Here is a 17,403-nt window from a genome sequence, read left to right as displayed (position 1 = left end):
TGATCATAGTTTCTCTGTTATCTCTCTACCTACAATACAGATAGTCATGGAATTCTGGATAAAATCAGATCTAACCATAAAAATATTCTCAGATTTGGGTCCAAGAGACAAAAGCTCATCAAATGGGGGTCCGTGACCCTAATGTGGACTGAGATAGGGGTGCTGGATATGAAAAAGGTTGAGAACCACTGATTTAGACAACAGAATAGTTTATCACAATAACTCGATATCATTATTTCATTACAACATGATTCAACTGAAAGACGATAAACAAATATATTGAATTATTGCCCAGACCTACCCCAAATGCAATTCTTAGTTTAGCATCAATCATAACTAAATTGTAGTTGTTGGGTTTTTTTTAAACCTCCTTGGAGCACCAGACAGGTTTAACAACTTCACCACATTAAAAGGAATAGTTCGGTATTTTGAACACTGGGCCCAAATAACACGTTTTCGGTCATGATCCCTGTTAGTAGAAACCAGAACTTGGCTACCCCCCCCCCTCCCACTCTACTGCAATAGAAACCTAGCTCCACCCATCTGGTACTCCACACAGGTTTAAAACAAACACGCAGAATTATTTCCAGATACTAGTTGATGCAGCTCTGGACGAGATCAGCGATCCACAGCATGAAAACTGATTTCTGCTCCATTTTCCACTAGCAAACAGCAATGGATTTCATTTGATTGGTATGTGTATTAACAGTCCAGTGTTGTGTGTGTGTGGCCCACCTTCTCTGAGGCGGCGTTAGGTTTGTGGACCTGTGGTGGGCACAGCAGCAGTTCAACACATTTTAGACTTTAAACATCAGTGTTGTGCAGAATCTCGTTGGAATAAAAATCTGACTTTTCTGACTGTGTGTTTTTCATCTCATTTTTCTTTCTCACACACAAATTCTACTTTTTTCCAAGTCCTGAGAGATAGGCTTCTGCTATTATAGGCTTTTGAAGGCCGATACCAATATTTTAAGACCTTTTTCAGAGCAAAAAATACAAGTATTCAGTGCTTCCTCCAGAGTTTTCTTCTCATCAGGGTGGAAAAGCCTCTGAAACAGCATTCAGAGCATCATGGGACACTAAAACTCTCCACTGAAACCAGACTGATGAGATTCTTTTGGTGTCAGCAGCTCTTTAAGGCAGAGAGACACCACACCTGTTCACTGGTAGAGAAACTCTGGGAGACACTACTGCCTTGAAATGGAGAATTCATTTACAAAAAAATATTACTGAACATTTAAATGATTAAATAAAATGATCAAAGAAACTAAAATGTCATGTCAGGTTTTTCTGTATCTGACTGACTGATATCTGATATTTAAGAAAAGGCTGATATCGGCAAACTGATGTATTGATCTAATCCCACTGAGAAAACAGCTGAGTCAGCATGAATCCAAACTGATATCACAGTATCCGACAAAACAATCTGATGTTCCCGTCATCCAGAGTTGAGGTTTACCTTCTCCAGGACCTGCGGCTCGTCCCTCAGGCTGCGGTTCAGGTCGCTGCGGGCGTACATGCTGAAGTCCTCCACCATCATCTTATCGATCAGCTTCTCCAGCTCACACAGCTGGGAGCCCAGGTGTCTGAGGAGAGGACACACACACACACACACACACACACACACACACACAGAAAACACATAAGCTGGAGTGGTGTTTCGCCTGTAATGTCTGTGCAGGCTAACCCTAACATTAACCCCAAGTCCAGTGGATTTTGTTTTTATTTTTGGACACTGTAATTTTCTGTAGCAGTGTAGCTGCAGGCAGTTTCAGTGCTGGAGCTTGTTTTTTGCTCCCAGACTTATTCACAGTTCTACTACCTGATATGGCTTTAAAATAATAATTTCACAACAACATTTTTATATAAATAAATGTATAAATTCCATTTTGCTCATTTCTATTGCCGTTTTTTATTTGCTTTTCACCCAGTGTCTGGTAGCTCTTTCCTGGGTAAAATGCACAGGATGTGATGCGTTTTATATTTCCAGTTTGTTTGGAAAACACAGAAGAAGAACTGGGTAGTTAGCATGAGCAGTGATAGCCACCATGGCTGAACAGACAGAGAAAAGAGAAACTCAAACTGCATCAACAGAAAACCCAAGCTCCGCCCACACTGTTTGATTGACACACACACACTCTTACACATTCTCCCACTCCTTCAAACATATTCTCTCATTCAGGCCACGTGTTCTCACACAGTCACATACTCTCTCTTTTGCATAAACACACACACTCTATTCCATCAAGCTTACAGAAATCCTACTGGCCATTGCCAAAAATCTTATTGCAATGAAATGGAAGTCAGAAGTCAAGTGAACAGCTGCAAACCTCTGGAAAAGATTAACCTACTCCCTAAGGAATAAGATACATCTTTTCTATAAAATATGGCAAACCTTTTATCAACTACATGGAGAATCTCCCGTCTCACATGATTGAATGATCATCTGCATGGTCTCTCTGTTCTCACCACACTAGTGTTGTAAAAGAACCTTCTACTGTGGTTAAGGCTAACCTATCTGTCATTTGTCTGTTACCTCTCATTTGTCTGTTAATCTATTTTTGAGACGTCTGTAATGTACTGTGAACGTTTTTGTCATTGTGTGGCTGTGTGTTTTGTATACTTTTTGAAAAACCAAAATAAAATACTACTACAAAAAAAAAAAATCACACACACACTCTCCACTCCAAAAGACACACACACACACACACACACAGACACCCCCGCCCCTCACCTGAAGCTGTGGATGCCCTGCAGCTCCTGCTGCAGCACCTCCTTGGTGGTGGCGATCAGCTCCAGCGCTCCGACGAACTCGGAGGTGGAGAGCAGCAGCTGCACGGTGGGCTGCGTCTGGTGCACCGCCGCCATCAGCTTCAGCTTGTTGTGCAGCTTGACGCAGTTGTTGCGGGTCAGAGCGGTGCGCAGGGCACTCAGCGGGCCCTGGCACATGACCCGGTCCATGGCGGCGGTGCGGCCCCGCAGCACGGCCACGGCCCGCTGAGTCTCCCGCAGCCGGTCCTGCAGCTCGTGCTGCGAGGACATGGCGTGGAAGAAAGCCTCGGACCGCAGGGAGATCTGCCGCGCGATGCTCACCTCCACCACGTCCAGGTAGTGACTCAACTGGAGAGAGAGGGGGGGGGAGAGAGGGAGAGGGAGAGGGAGAGAGAGAGAGGGAGAGAGAGAGAGGGAGAGAGAGGGGGAGAGGGAGAGAGAGAGGGAGAGAGAGGGAGAGAGAGGGAGAGAGGGGGAGAGAGGGGGAGAGAGAGAGGGAGAGAGAGAGAGAGAGGGAGGGAGAGGGAGGGAGAGAGAGGGAGAGGGAGGGAGAGAGGGAGAGAGAGAGAGGGAGAGAGAGGGAGAGAGAGAGGGAGAGAGAGGGAGAGAGAGGGAGAGGTGAAGTGATAATCTGTGACATCTTCATATAAGCAAGTGCCTGTTTTGTTACTGCAGGGAGGAAATGTTGGTGATTTTGAGCAGTTAGCTGGTAGGTTTGTTTAGTCCAACAGCCACTGTGACAGTGAACAAAGTTTGTCAAACTGGGGAAAGATTCCCGGTTAGCAGACTCTTTAGGAAGCTCCTACAGTGACACTTATACACTGGAGTGAAGGTGTCTCTGTTTAGAGCATATTGTTCACCACTCTATACTGCACACTTGTGGTCAAACTACAAAAAAGCTTACAGAGACTTCAAGTAGCTTATAATGATGCCATGAGAATATTACTTAAAAAACCTAGATGGTGTAGTGCAAGTGAAATGTTTGTGGCTGCAGGAGTCAATACTTTCCAAGCTGTTTTAAGAAATCTCATGTATGAATTTATCTGCCGGCTTAATGACTCAGTAAATGAAATCATCTTGGTTCTATCACACATAAGGTTTAGTACTATACACTACCAATCCCAGCTGTGGAGACACTGGTACAGTTGTCTCTTTGTAAGACATTAATATATATTTTAAACCATGATCTTTTATTGATCCTTTGTATGTAATTCATTGTATGTTATGTCCTGTTTTTTCTATCTGGACCCTGAGTCTGAAATAAAACTGAATTACTGCCCTCTGTTTACGTCCAGTGCCTTTTTTTTTTTTTCCCCATGACCCAGAGACAGAAAGATCTCTCAGTGACAACAGCTGCATTGTGTTACACTCTGAGACTGAGACACCAAATCAGTGATCACAAATCACAGAGTCGGTGGAGACAGGAAGTTGCTTCTTAACACCCCTGGCAGCAGTGAGAACCGATCTATCTGTCAGCCGTGTTGGTGGAAAGGTTGTGTTGTGTATGCAGGAGCTTCACCTTCTCCTGCAGCAGCCTGGAGGAGGCCATGTCCCTGCTGCTCTTCCCCCCCGCGCTGTTGAAGTGCGACCAGGGCAGGACGGCGTTGAAGGTGGCCGGGTCGTCCAGAGCGAACTCAGGCTTCATGAAGATCTGGAAGACATTTTTAAACAGACATGAGAGACAGGGGCTGAGAGAGGAACATCATGAGATCTGAGGCCGTGAGGGACGATGTGAGGAGACCAAAAATAATCCTATTAAGCTGTTTCATAACCGTGGAATATTGCAGTTTTCATGGTTGTAATTAGAGCTGGGCAATATATTTGAAATCGTGGCAATCATGAGTTTTTCTTTTGATAGATATATATCACAATATGGCTTACGTATTCAAAATCACATGTTAAATAATCAAACTTATATATATTCATCACATTGAAGTATTTTACTTCTTCCTACTCCATTTCGGACATGTAATATTTATTTATTTATGTTGTTTATTGAGAATTTGCTGTATATGTTTACTGTTAATTTTATTGGTTATTCTTGTTTTGTTTTCTTTAACATGTTCAAAATAAATCTATTCTATTCTAACTGTATGGTGATGTTAGGTGTGATGTCAAGCCAAAGTCTGAAATCTTCAAAAAATATTCCTAAAAAAAAAAGACTTTAAATAAAATGTGCAAGTTATCATGAATTGAGACAGTTTATCACAATACCCACATCATCACCGTATGATTCCACTGAAAGACGATACACGATAATGTTGAATTATCACCCAGCACTATTTGTAATCAATATATTATACTGACAAACTGCTGCCAGAGAAGTTTCAATTTCAATATTTTTGACAAGCAGCACAAAACATGACAAAGCAGGGTTCCCAGCATGGTGCCGATTTAAAATTCCATGATTTCTTCCAACTAAAAATGTGATTCCTTCCAGGTTTGTTCATGTTTTTCAGCTCAGAAAACCATCAAACCATCTGATTCAATGAATGTGTGAAAGCAAGTTGGAAAACACATTCTGGTCTATTCCTGTAAAGCGACCCATTTTTTAAAATAGCAAATATATTCCTCAACTTCCCCAGAGGGTGAAAGGTGCAGTCAGGGCCAGCATGCTTCAAATGGGTCAAAATATCCTCATTTAGTTTAAAATAAAGTTTTGTTGTTGGTTTGAAAGGAACTGCAGTGATCTGACCAAGAAGTAGACTCACAATTTGCTGGATCTTATGACAACCATTCACTTAACATTAGCAGTGGCTGAATTTTGCTGGTTATTATTCCAGTTTCACAGAGAGCCATTCAAACATCACATTATTCTAGAAATTATCCTTTAAGGAGAAGTAAATCACGTCACGGCAGCTTCAGTTTCAACATCTCTTTCACACTCTGACAGAAACAGAGCGGCCGTTACCTTCGGGACTTGGTCCAACTCGGCTCTGGATTTGTCTAGGAGGAAGAAGAAAAAGACTCGGGGTTAGTGTGGATGAAGCTGCTCAAGTCAAGACAAGAAGGAGGAAATGTGACTCAAGCTGGCCTTGGTGAAGACTAGAACAGATTCAACACAGTCCTAACTCAGTTAAAGAGCACATCTAACTCTTCAAGGTAAATCTAACACTGTTTAAGAGCTTTGTACTGTCAGTTGGAATGAAATACAAGAGCAATTTCGACACTGAAATGAATGTGAAAATGAAAAAAATTAATCAGAGTGTGGATCTGCAAGACTGGGCTGTTTCCTCACTAGAAGAACAACGCACCAAGAAACCACAGCATTTTAAAAAGACCTCTACAGCTGAACAGAAGACTTACAGGCTGTTATTTAACAGTATTCAAGACATTTGAAGAGGTTTTTAGTTTGACATTTTGACATTTTGAAAGGTCGTCTTCATCTAGGTGTTGAATGTGGTACTGGAATAATCTGATGAAGACGGCTTCACCAAGGAAACATGAGCAGTCTGATCAAAAAAAAGATTGATTTTGTATCTCAGGAGTGAACACTGTCGATTTACCGTTTAGCTTATGAGCACAAATGACAGAAACACTGGGAAAAAAAAGAGAGAAGAAAACAAAAACAAACTGCAGACGAGACACAAAAAAAAACCCCCAGAAAAACCCCAGAAAAAGATGAAGATGATAAACAATGACAAAACTCAACAAGAAGGACAACGGTGCAAAAACAACAAAATGGATAAAAACACAAACAACGGAAATTAAACAGATGAAGTGAGAGTGTGGTTGTCAGTGTGTGTGTGTGTGTGTGTGTGTGAGAGTGTGTGTGTGTGTGTGTGTGTGTGTGTGTGTGTGTGTGTGTGTGTGTGTGTGTGTGTGTGTTTCAAGCCGTTAGCAGGTGACGTGTGTTTTCACCGGCCTTTCTCTGGACTACCAGACCAGAGTCCTGCAGCAGCAGCAGCAGCAGCAGATTAATAATTCATACCGTGGTTGGTGGTGATACTGGAGACGGCGTCCACATCGTCTTTGTTGGGACAGATCGTCTTGCAGCGTTCGTGGATTCTTTCCCTCTAAAAATAGAACGACACACACAGAGGATTTAGGGATGCTGGTTAAAAAAAAGATGAATGAAAACGACCCGTGCCAAATACTTTCAAATTAAACTGCAGTTCTGGGTAACGCTTTGTTTTCCGGGTCGGCAATTTCCTAATAATTTCCCAGAAAGAAACTGTAAATTTCTTAGGAATTTTCCTGGAAAGAACCATGATATTACGTTCTAATTAGGGCTGGGCGATAATTCAATATTATCGTTTATCGTCTTTCAGTGGAATCATATCCTGCTGTCTGAATTGATGATGACAAGCAAATTTTACTTAAAAACTCTGATAAAATGAGGTATGGTAGGAATATTATTTGAATATTTCTGTTTTGTTTGACATCACACCTAACATTACCATTCGGTTCAATGAGATGAACATTAGTTTGATTATTTAACTTGATTTTGCATACATGAACAATATCGTGATATATATTGATATCGAGAAAAATCCTTATGATTATCATGATATTGATTTCAACCATATCGCCCAGCCCTAGTTCTAATTATAGTGAAAATAGAGAAAGAGAAAGAGAAAGAGTTGAATGGTAGTTAAGCTCCTCCAATTTCTTCTGTTGTTTCCAAGGCAACCATGAAATCACGTAGTAGTTATATAGAAAATTTGAAATGAAATGAAATGAATTAAGAATTCAACAAATAACTATATTACATAATTATATGAATAACGACTTCTGATAATTGACCTCTGTCTATTATTTTTCCAATGAATAGTTTATAGTTTTGCTGTTCTTTCCAGGAAATTATTTTAGAAATGTTCAGTATCTGATCGGCTGATCTGCTGCATCACTTCATGCTTCTTTCCAGGAAACTTCCTAAAAAAATTAACAGTTCCTTTCTAGGAAATTATTAGGAAATAAAACATTGTATGTGCATATTTACTGTTGCTATGTGCCACTCATATAATGCTCAACCCCCGATCTGATAAGCGCTAACACTTATTATTAGAAAGGAAACGAACACGACGCTTTTGAAACTGTGACATTTCAAAGCTGTTTGACAGATCTACAGATTACGGGAAACAGAGAAAAGTCAAGCAGGTGTCAAACTCTAAAAACAGCTGGTTACACTTCAACATGAAACCATAACCAGTCAGGCTCTCTGCAGCTGTCACAAGGCCCGGCTTAAGACTTTTATTTCCCTTTCAAAGCTACATAGAAGTGAATTTAAGACCAATTTAAAAAGCAAAACAAAGAAACAAAGCATGGAAGTTATGAGCAGAATAAATGAGCAAAAGGACAGCAAGAACATGAAGTCCAACTGTGTTTATTAAAGCAGATTGGATGCAGACTGAACTACTAACTACTACCTGTTCTGGATTCATCTAAGCTGTCATTACATGGTGAAAAAAAATAAGACCTCAAATAACTGCATTTAAGACATTTTAATACTTTGTAATGCCTTCAATTACGATATTTTAAGACTTTTTCAGACTTTTTAAAGACCCATAGGATCATCAGACTGAATGAGGAAACTGTGATGTGCAGTATGTCTGCACTCTTCACAAATAAGTCTGTGTAACTGACGGCTCCAGATGCACAAGCTGGATGATTAACTTGCAAATAATTAAAAGAGGAACCTTCCTTCACACTGCTGGAAAAAAAGGAGAATATCCACTACAGAGGCATCTGGTGCAAAACTAAATAGCAGAACTGAATACATGAAGTGCTGAGGAGACAGAAAGTGCTGCAACAAAAAAGTCTGAGGTTTGGTTTTTACACCGTGATTTGTTGTTCTGGACGTTCTGTTCCTGAATGGTAAAACCCAGAGTTTGCAGCAGTGTTCCCCCTTATGAATAATGCATGAGTGTAGAACCAGAGGAGTGCGACAGTCGAAGAGAAAAAGTGTTCCTCACTGAGGTTCATTTCTACGGAGCCCCTAAAGTCCCGAAAGGTGATATTTTTTTATCTTGTGCGAACAAGTTAATTATCTTGTGCGAACAAGTTATTATCTTGTGGGAACAAGTTAATTATCTTGTGTGCACAAGATATACGGAGCCCCCAAAGTCCCAAAAGGTGATATTTTTTTATCTTGTGCGCACAAGATAATTAACTTGTTCCCACAAGATAAATATCTTGTGCGCACAAGATAAAAAAATATCACCTTTTGGGACTTTAGGGGCTCCGTACATTTCATTTCCAGATTTTGCCATTTTTAATTCTTTTTACTAATGTATAAAATAAAAAAAATAGCCCAAACATTTCAGCACTAGGCTTGGAAAGAAAATGTATTATCCTGAATACCGTGATAATATTGAATATTGTGATATCCGATATTGCAAAAAAGGAGAAAAAAAAAAAAAAGAGAAAAGACAGGCAGACCAACCAACCAAACAAACTTGATTGTGATTCTGATTCCGCTGCCATGCGCACAAAAGCCAAAAGTAAAACGGCATTTTTAAAAAAAGGAGTGTTGTTCGAAAACATAGATGAAGTACATTTTGCTTACTACATAATAGACAGGGGAAACTGCTTATTGAATATGCTTGTCACAGTTCACAGCTAGTAGAGCTGGGCGATACTGACAAAATCAAATATCACAATATTTTTTACCCAATACCTCGATATCGATAATGTGACGATATTTTGGGGATGAATATTGGTGCTTTCAGAAGATATTTACACAAGAAAATTTTGTTAGTTTAGTTAGTTTAGTATTAGTAGGCTAATGTGGATATGATGGTGAAGCTGCTCAAGCCATTCACTGGTCATTTCACTCTAGTGAAAACAGTTAAATAAGTTCAGAAAAATGTCTTACTGTAAAAAATAAATGCACCACAGCCTTTAAGACCAGGAAAAGACAATATTTAAGCTATATCACGATATTACGATAACCAAAATCCCAGAGGATCTCTAGTCTGATATCACAATATCAATACTATATCGATATATCGCCCAGCTCTAACAGCTCTACTACAGACTTCATATTGGGCACAACCGAACTTGACATCAAGCGCTTTTGCATTTATGTTATGGCTTTTGCATTTGTGTTTTCCGTTAATGTGCTAATGTGTGTTTTTAGAATTTGCAAAGTGTTTTGGATATGCAGTTTGTTCGACACGTCTCGGCCCCCGTAGGAAAACCCCTTGACGCCAACAACAGAGTCCTGAGGCCGGTGTGTGAGGCCAGCCTCCGTCTTTCAGAGGTCCTGAATAATTCAGACTCGTTACCTGAGCCGTCTCCTGCAGGTAGGGCCCGAAGTTTTCCCTGGTGATGCTGGGGAGGTAGAAGGAGGGCATGACCTCCGTCTCCGCAAAGTCCAGCCCCCATGTTTTGGTGAAGAAGTCGGACTCCCGCTTGGCGAGCCGCGGGTCGTTCAGCGCGGCGGGGAGGTTGACCTTGGAGCTGTACACCGTCCACCGGTCGTGCTCCGCCACCACCGACGGGCCCTCGCACAGGCCACGCCCCTCACCTGCAAGGCCACATGGGAGATGGAGTCAGCATCACATTTGATAGAGTCTGATTTTGCATTCACACCAGATGGGAAACACGGCAGATATGAGATTTACGAGTGAAAACACTACTTGGACCTGAGGGATAGAGCCAGGTGTCCTTCCTTCTTCCTCCTTAGCCTTAGTATCATGGACACGTTACCATAAAAGTACCAATACAGTCTTCCATTTTCACAAAAGGCAGCTTTTGGGAGTTGGTAGCTAAAGCTAACGCTACCACACTGATGACTCCGACTCTATGCTGCTGCACACACAGGTCACACGGCCCTTCAGAGTAAAGGTTCCTCAGCAATATCCCAAAACCTGTCAGGTTAAATATAATGTTTTAGACAAAGTGTTAACTTTTCTGTCATCCAGAAGTCGCTACCCGTCGTAACCCGCAAAGTATCGTGGGCACCCCTTCTCTCTCACAGGTTTGGTATATTGCAGAGGAACCTTTACTCTGAAGGGTCGTGGAGCATTAGCTGTAGCTCCTAGTTCCCAAAAGGTGCGTTGTGTGAAAATTAAAGACTTTATTGGAACTTTTATGGTAACGTGTCCATGATACTAAGGCCAAGGAGGAGAAGTGAAAGTTTGAGCCACCAAGGAGCAGCAGTTTTGAAACCGCCACAAAAGAAAGTCCCTGGTAGGTGTTTTTGTATAGAAGTCTTTGGGGTGCTAGTAATGGCAGGTAAAAATCAAAGCCATCTAGCGTCTATGTGGGGCTTCCCCGGGGGATAGATCCCAATTGGATAAAATGTGCAGTCATGTGACTCAGAGCTGAGCTGTGAGCAGTGTACCGGTGGGCTCCTTGGGGCAGACGTCAGGCAGGGAGCGGACCGGCCGGCAGCGCGGGGACGACGGGTCCCGGTCCTTGTGGTAGATCCCGTCTCTGCCTCCACCGCTGGGACGAGGCACTGGGGAGGAGCCGTGACTGGAGGCCATGGCATTGGGACTCGCCTCCCAGGAGGCTAGCTGGACACACACACACACACACACAGCTGGTATTAGACCCAGGGTTGGAAATTAAAACTGCATTAGGCAAGATTTTAATATAAAAATACACCTGTCCTATCAGTCTAAATCACAAAGTGTGGCTGTAACAGAGAAGAGCGTCCTGTCCCCACTAACTGAGACACCACAGATTTTTTATATTTGCCCAAATTAAATTCTGGTGTTGGGTATGTAGCCTGTACTTCTCTGCAGGAAATGACACTTTAGAGTGAAAACCAAACTGTCTCCTAAACAGCAGTGAAACCTGTCAATCAAACAGTGTGGGCGGAGGTGGGATTTCCTGTAGATGCAGTTTGAGTTTCTCTTTTCTCTGTCTGTTCAGCCATGGTGGATATCACTGCTCATGCTAACTACCCAGTTCTTCTTCTTCTGCTTATTCCAAACAAACCGGAAACATAAAACGCATCACTTCCTGTGCGGCAGAGGATTTTTTCCCCAGGAAAGAGCGACCAGACACCAGCTGTTCAGAACAGACAGTGGAGAAGATTTATGAACTGAAGATAGGTTGGATCCAAGGTTGTTATCGTTAACGAAAACTAACGAAATAACGAAAACTAGGTGTGAAAAAACATTTTCGTTAACTGAAATGAAAATAAAAACAAGGCTTTACAAAAAAACGATAACTAACTGAAACTGTATTGTGTGTTTACAAAACTAACTAAAATAAACTAAAATTATAGAGAAAATGTCTTTAGTTTTCGTCTTTGTCAATTTATTTCATACATAAGCCTAGTATTTTGAATGTTTGAATCTCACCCCTGACAAATACCCGATATTACAGAAAAAGACTAAGGCTAACAACTAGGCTAACACTGAAACTAATAAAAACTAAACTAAAACTAAACATTTTCAAAAAATAAAAACTAAACTAGCAACCCCGCTTTAAAAACTAATTAAAACTAAACTGAAATTGAAACCAAAAAGTCAAAACGAAATAAAAATAAAAACTAATGAAAAATGCAAAAACTATAATAACCTTGGTTGGATCACTGTTGTGTTGGATCAGTCTGAGATAGAGTCACAAAACGAACATTTATCAATATGAAAACGTCACTGGTAACTACTCTAAAGCAGTTCAGAGCAGGTTTTTCTTCAGCCGGACGCTCTCTCTGTCAGGTAGCGGGGCGTTTGGTATCGACTCAGCAGCGGCTTGCTGACTGATTACTCCTCTTCTCGCTCTGCTGACTGCAGGATTTGCTCTTTGTGCCGCTTCACAGCCTGAACAGCTCAGTCTAACGGATCAGCAGGGCGGCACAGTTCATCATCAAAAAAAACAAAAAAAAAACCCACTTATATCACAATATCAGCTCCTGCAATTTCCAAAAAAGGCTTAAAGTTTTTAATCAGTGGGAAATGTGTTTCAGACGGCTTCCTAAACAAGGTATTCTGGTGCTGTGCAGAATCACTGGCCTGCAAATCCAGCTGCATGTCAGAAAAAACATGACTATTTGAACGGAGCGTGCCTAAGCATTGTTCATCTGTCTGTCAGGATTTCTCAAAAAGTTATCAATTGGTTTTCAAGAAACTTTGTGGAAAGCTTGGTCACGGGGCAAAGAAGAACTGATTAACTTGTCACACCAACTGAACAAAGAGGGGCGTGGCAGTGGGCGTGGCTTCCCACTAAAAGACCGTAACGCCATCAGACTTTGTGGCCAATCAGCAGACAGAAGAAGAGCCAAACCCTCCATTATTGGACCAATCAAACAACATGGAGGCACAGAAGAGCTCACCTCCTGTTCAGACAGAACCGACCTGCTGATTTTTCCAGAACTCGGTCCAGTGGTAGAAGAGCAGCACTAATGGAAACTGAACAGATAAGAGAGCTGATTGGTCATGTGGTGTTGAGAGACAATCAGATAAAATGATTAAAAGTGTGTAGAATGTGAATCGGCAGATCTCATGTAGAGCTGCAACAACTAATCGATTAATCGATTAGTTGTCAACTATTAATCGCCAACTATTTTGATAATCGATTCATCGGTCTGAGTAATGTTTTAAGAAAAATAAGTCAAAATTCTCTGATTCCAGCTTCTTAAATGTGAATATTTTCTGGTTTCTTTACTCCTCTATGACAGTAAACTGAATATCTTTGGGTTGTGGACAAAACAAGACATTTGAGGACGTCATCTTGGGCTTTGGGAAACACTGATCCACATTTTTCACCATTTTCTGACATTTTATAGACCAAACAACTAATTGATTAATCGAGAAAATAATTGACAGATTAATCGACAATGAAAATAATCGTTAGTTGCAGCCCTAATCTCATGTCCCATTCAGGTCCAGTCAGGAAAATGTGAAACAAGTTGGTGATGTGGCATGGAAGAAATTATTCACTTTCGGTGAAAATCCGACATGTGGAACTGGCATATCTTGACAGTTGCATGGTGTTGACAGAGGGATGTGCTCTATTGGGGGACATCTAGTTTCGAAAAGCACTTGTATAGAAGAAGCTGCCTGCATGAGTATCACAATCCATGTCAATATCACAACACTCAGGGGGGGTAAAACCAATAAAACAAACACCAAACAGCTCTTTTCTTTTTGTCGATGTCGGCCCGACTCAGCAGCACAGCATGCGGAGCAGACAGAGAGAGAGAGACAGAGAAAGAGAGAGAGAGAGAGAGAGACAGGCGGCAGTAAACCAGTTTATAATCTGAGCGGTGTAGTAGCAGAGTTGTGTAAGCAGCTGAGCGGCGGTGAGGAAAGACCCTCTGCTGTAATCCCATCAGGGCGACTAGAGGATTACACCAAACTCCTCTCCGTGTGTCTGCAGCCTCGCTCCAGCTCACCCCGACACTTCCTGATGTCTCTCTGTCTGTCTTCATATGGGACAGATCATCAGATCAATGTGCACGACTGAATCTGACAGTTTAGTGTGTGTTTGTTTACCGGAAAACACCCGTACCTCACAGAACAAGACTTTAGACTTTTTTTTTCCGGCAAGAAAACGTGGTAATAACTGGCCAATCTGTTTCAAAAGTTGCATTTTTATTGAAGTATGTGCTGCTTGGAGGATTAGAAGCACACTGGCATGCAGAGTGGACCCTAACAATGTACAAGCACACATTTTTCTCAAAGATGCCTGGTATACACTGATCTGGCATCAGTTCGTTAAACATCCCTGCTGCTGAGCAAGGTGTTGGACAGAGAAGCTGAGCCTTGATCAGAGCTACCGAGGCTGCGTTCAACACCCAGCAAGGTTCTGAGCGGTTTATTCCAAACTCTGCAGCGTTTCCTCCTTTGGTTCAGTTGGTTTGTCCAGGTGAGGACAGTGACATCTGAACCAAGTAATGGCACCTCATCATGCATCTGAAAAAGTAAGCTTCAGTCCTCTAACAAGGGAACTGTGATGCGGTTCGTTAGGCGTGAGAATGTGATCGTACCAGTTACAGGGAACGACCCTAAAACATAAGGGATTGTGGGTAGAAGGACACGGATGTTAACATGTGATACCCAGCAGTTCCTCATGCTTGTTAAGCCCTGAAGAACAAAATGAAGTCTGGACTGATGCTCATATTCAGCTACTTCTTCGCGTGTTCGAAACTGGTATGATGAACACCACAGAAGAAGAGACAGGCAAGTCCACCATGTTGAGATAAAGTTACAGACACTGGAATCTGAATCTGAAGTCCCTCCTGACTTCAACAAGTTGCTCATGTGTCATCATCACTTCACCTCTGCTGCCTCATGAAGTCAGCAATGTATTATCAGCTCCAGGATGATTATTATCAGCTTTAACATGATACATGGACAGCTTACTGAGGCAATAGTGTTTGACAAAACTGCCTGCAACTGCCTGATTTAACAACAGAGTGGAAAGCAGTCGGTTATAAGGAATAAAGTCATCGCAGCCCTTACAGTACAATATTTATGACAAAGAAACTCTGTAGATGAAAAGTAGAAAAGTGTTTGCAGGCCCAAGACTATATATTTTCTATACACACAGGCAGAAAACTGACAACACAACTGTCAACAGTAAGTGAAAGCTCTCCGTGTTATTGCCTGCAGTTGGTAAAATGGATTTTCTGCGTTACCTTAGAATATTTTGTCCATGTGAAGCTTCAGAACGTAAACGTTAACTAGAAATGTCAATTCACTGCATCGCTTTCCATCATGACAGCGGGAGTTGTACAGAAGCTAGCAGGCTAGCTCTCGTGCACTGCGAACGGCTGTTAACGCTCCAACCGAGTTTAACTCAGCTGACAGCGACGTGAGCTTTGGTTAGTAACGCAAGACACACAAAACCAATTTCACTTTCGATTGGAAAGCTAGTGGCGTTCAGACAGCGCTGAACATCCGCGGCCTGTGCTAATGCTAACGCTAATGTTGTCAGACAGTCCTGCGGGGTTACACGTAGACTGACTGTAGGAGCAGGCTAATGCTAGTTAGCGGGCTAGCTAGCCATTTGACTGCCGGACCGGCGAGCTGAGCCCGGACCACGGAGGACCTGCAGCAGCGGTGCTGCCGGGTTTAGCCGCATCCGTACCTGTCGTCTGAAGCACAGCAGCTGCTAATTCTCCATTTCAGCATCACAGAAACACAGGAGGAAGTAGCAGAAAAACATCAGGACAGCCACCGGTAACACCGACCATCATGCATTGCAGGAGGGAGCGAGTCTCTTCTTGTGCTTCTTTTAGTCGGTAAAGCTCGCTGCTGCCACCTGCTGCCCGCAGCTGGTGCTGTGTCTGTGAACCTGTTCACATTACTCATCAGTCTGGTACAGAGGTGAGACCAAGTCAACTCTGCTCGACTCCCAAGTCAGTCTCAAGTCTTGAGGCACAAGTCTCAAGTCAAGTCCCAAGTCTAAATGTAGAACAGCAAGTCAAGTCAGAACAAATCCAGCCAACGTTAATGTCATGTTTTAAAGAAAACTAAATATCTAGGACTTTTCAATGCAATATGGTTTTAATAGGATAAAAACTTGGTAAGAGCATCATGAGTTTGATTTCTATAATCAGTTTCAACTTCAATAAATTCAATTATTCCATACAAATTCAGAAAACTGCTGGAACAAATCTTATCACTTTCAATCTAAGTCATTTACACAAACACAAGATCTCAAGTCAAGACTTTAGAAACCTTTTCAAGTCATCAAAGTACAAGTCAGAGTCAAGTCCCAAGTCACCAGAACCCAAGTCAAGTCAAGTCTCAAGCAACTAAAACTGTGACTCGAGTCTCCACCTCTGGTTTGATACTACTTAAGTTAATATGATACTACATATTCAGCCTACATATATGAATGAATATATTCAACATATTTTTCATAATGGTTCCAGTATATACCGTATATGATGTTCATGTTTATATTACATAGCATTATGTTTATACATATTGTATATACAACATATTTATGCATATAGAATGTACTTATTTATATGTAGAACACATCTGCTGGTATGTAAAAACTAACTGCTCACAAATTGTCACCAGCATATTCTTATATAACACCACAACTGTTTACATTCTATGCTATTGCTTTATTGTTTTTATTGCTTTTTACTGTGTATGTTGCTTATTTTATATTATTATTATGCTTAGTTACATGCTTATTCTTTCCTGCCTTTCTTGTCTTTACAATTTGCTGCAACCCAAGAATCAATCAAATCCATCTGATCTTGTGTAAAGAACACACACGCACACACACACACACACACACACACATACACACACACCCCACCCCCTGGACCTGAGGCTCTATGCTAGCATACACAGAAATATGACCACAACAGTGTGTAAAAGCTCTGAGTTTTTATTGTTTTCAGTTGGTAGAAAATCCTGCAGTCTGCAGTGTGACAAGTTTCTCAGGACTGCATAGCTTTCAGGACAACAAGAGGACAAACTCATGAATGACAAACTGGAAGAATTATGATAATGAATGCAAGCACCTTCAACTTAAAACTGTATTAAATAAATAAATAAAGCCTGGTGAAACTGCAGAGAAATATATATACACTGTGGATCAGTGAATACATGTAGGTCAGCTATGTTTGCTTGCCAGTGTCTATTCTGATATTTTGACAGTCCAGCATCCAGTGATGAGATCAAAAATCCTCACATTTTATGGATTTAGCTGATGCTCCCATCCATGAGACAGAGCAGGTAGGGCTTCACTGTCTTGCTTAAG

General features: G+C 41.5%; 1 protein-coding gene across 2 annotated transcripts in view; it reads right to left on the bottom strand.

Moving 5' to 3' along the window:
* vps54 (VPS54 subunit of GARP complex) overlaps nucleotides 1–15,875 on the bottom strand; it is a 30,159-nt gene extending 14,284 nt beyond the window's left edge. The window contains exons 1-8 of one of the 2 annotated variants that reach the window (XM_071529342.1): nucleotides 15,766–15,875; nucleotides 11,063–11,237; nucleotides 10,002–10,243; nucleotides 6,704–6,788; nucleotides 5,684–5,718; nucleotides 4,292–4,423; nucleotides 2,735–3,120; nucleotides 1,460–1,586 (exon numbers count right to left, since the gene is read on the bottom strand). In XM_071529342.1, the coding sequence (XP_071385443.1) occupies nucleotides 1,460–1,586; nucleotides 2,735–3,120; nucleotides 4,292–4,423; nucleotides 5,684–5,718; nucleotides 6,704–6,788; nucleotides 10,002–10,243; nucleotides 11,063–11,207 (1,152 nt within the window). In that variant the 5' untranslated portion in view covers nucleotides 11,208–11,237; nucleotides 15,766–15,875. Of the gene's footprint in view, nucleotides 1–1,459; nucleotides 1,587–2,734; nucleotides 3,121–4,291; nucleotides 4,424–5,683; nucleotides 5,719–6,703; nucleotides 6,789–10,001; nucleotides 10,244–11,062; nucleotides 11,238–15,313; nucleotides 15,444–15,765 lie in introns of those variants that run through there. The other variant, XM_071529343.1, reaches the window with a different exon arrangement.
* Between the last annotated feature and the right edge of the window lie 1,528 nt (nucleotides 15,876–17,403).

Source organism: Centroberyx affinis, unplaced genomic scaffold (genome assembly GCF_046629955.1).
Source record: "Centroberyx affinis isolate AG114_WGS23_722 - 3 ecotype Tasmania unplaced genomic scaffold, CSIRO-AGI_Caff_v1 ptg001779l_1, whole genome shotgun sequence".
NCBI classification, from domain to species: Eukaryota; Metazoa; Chordata; class Actinopteri; order Beryciformes; family Berycidae; genus Centroberyx; species Centroberyx affinis.
The sequence above is the reverse complement of the archived record's forward strand: the minus strand, read 5'-3'. Positions and strand labels throughout refer to the sequence as shown.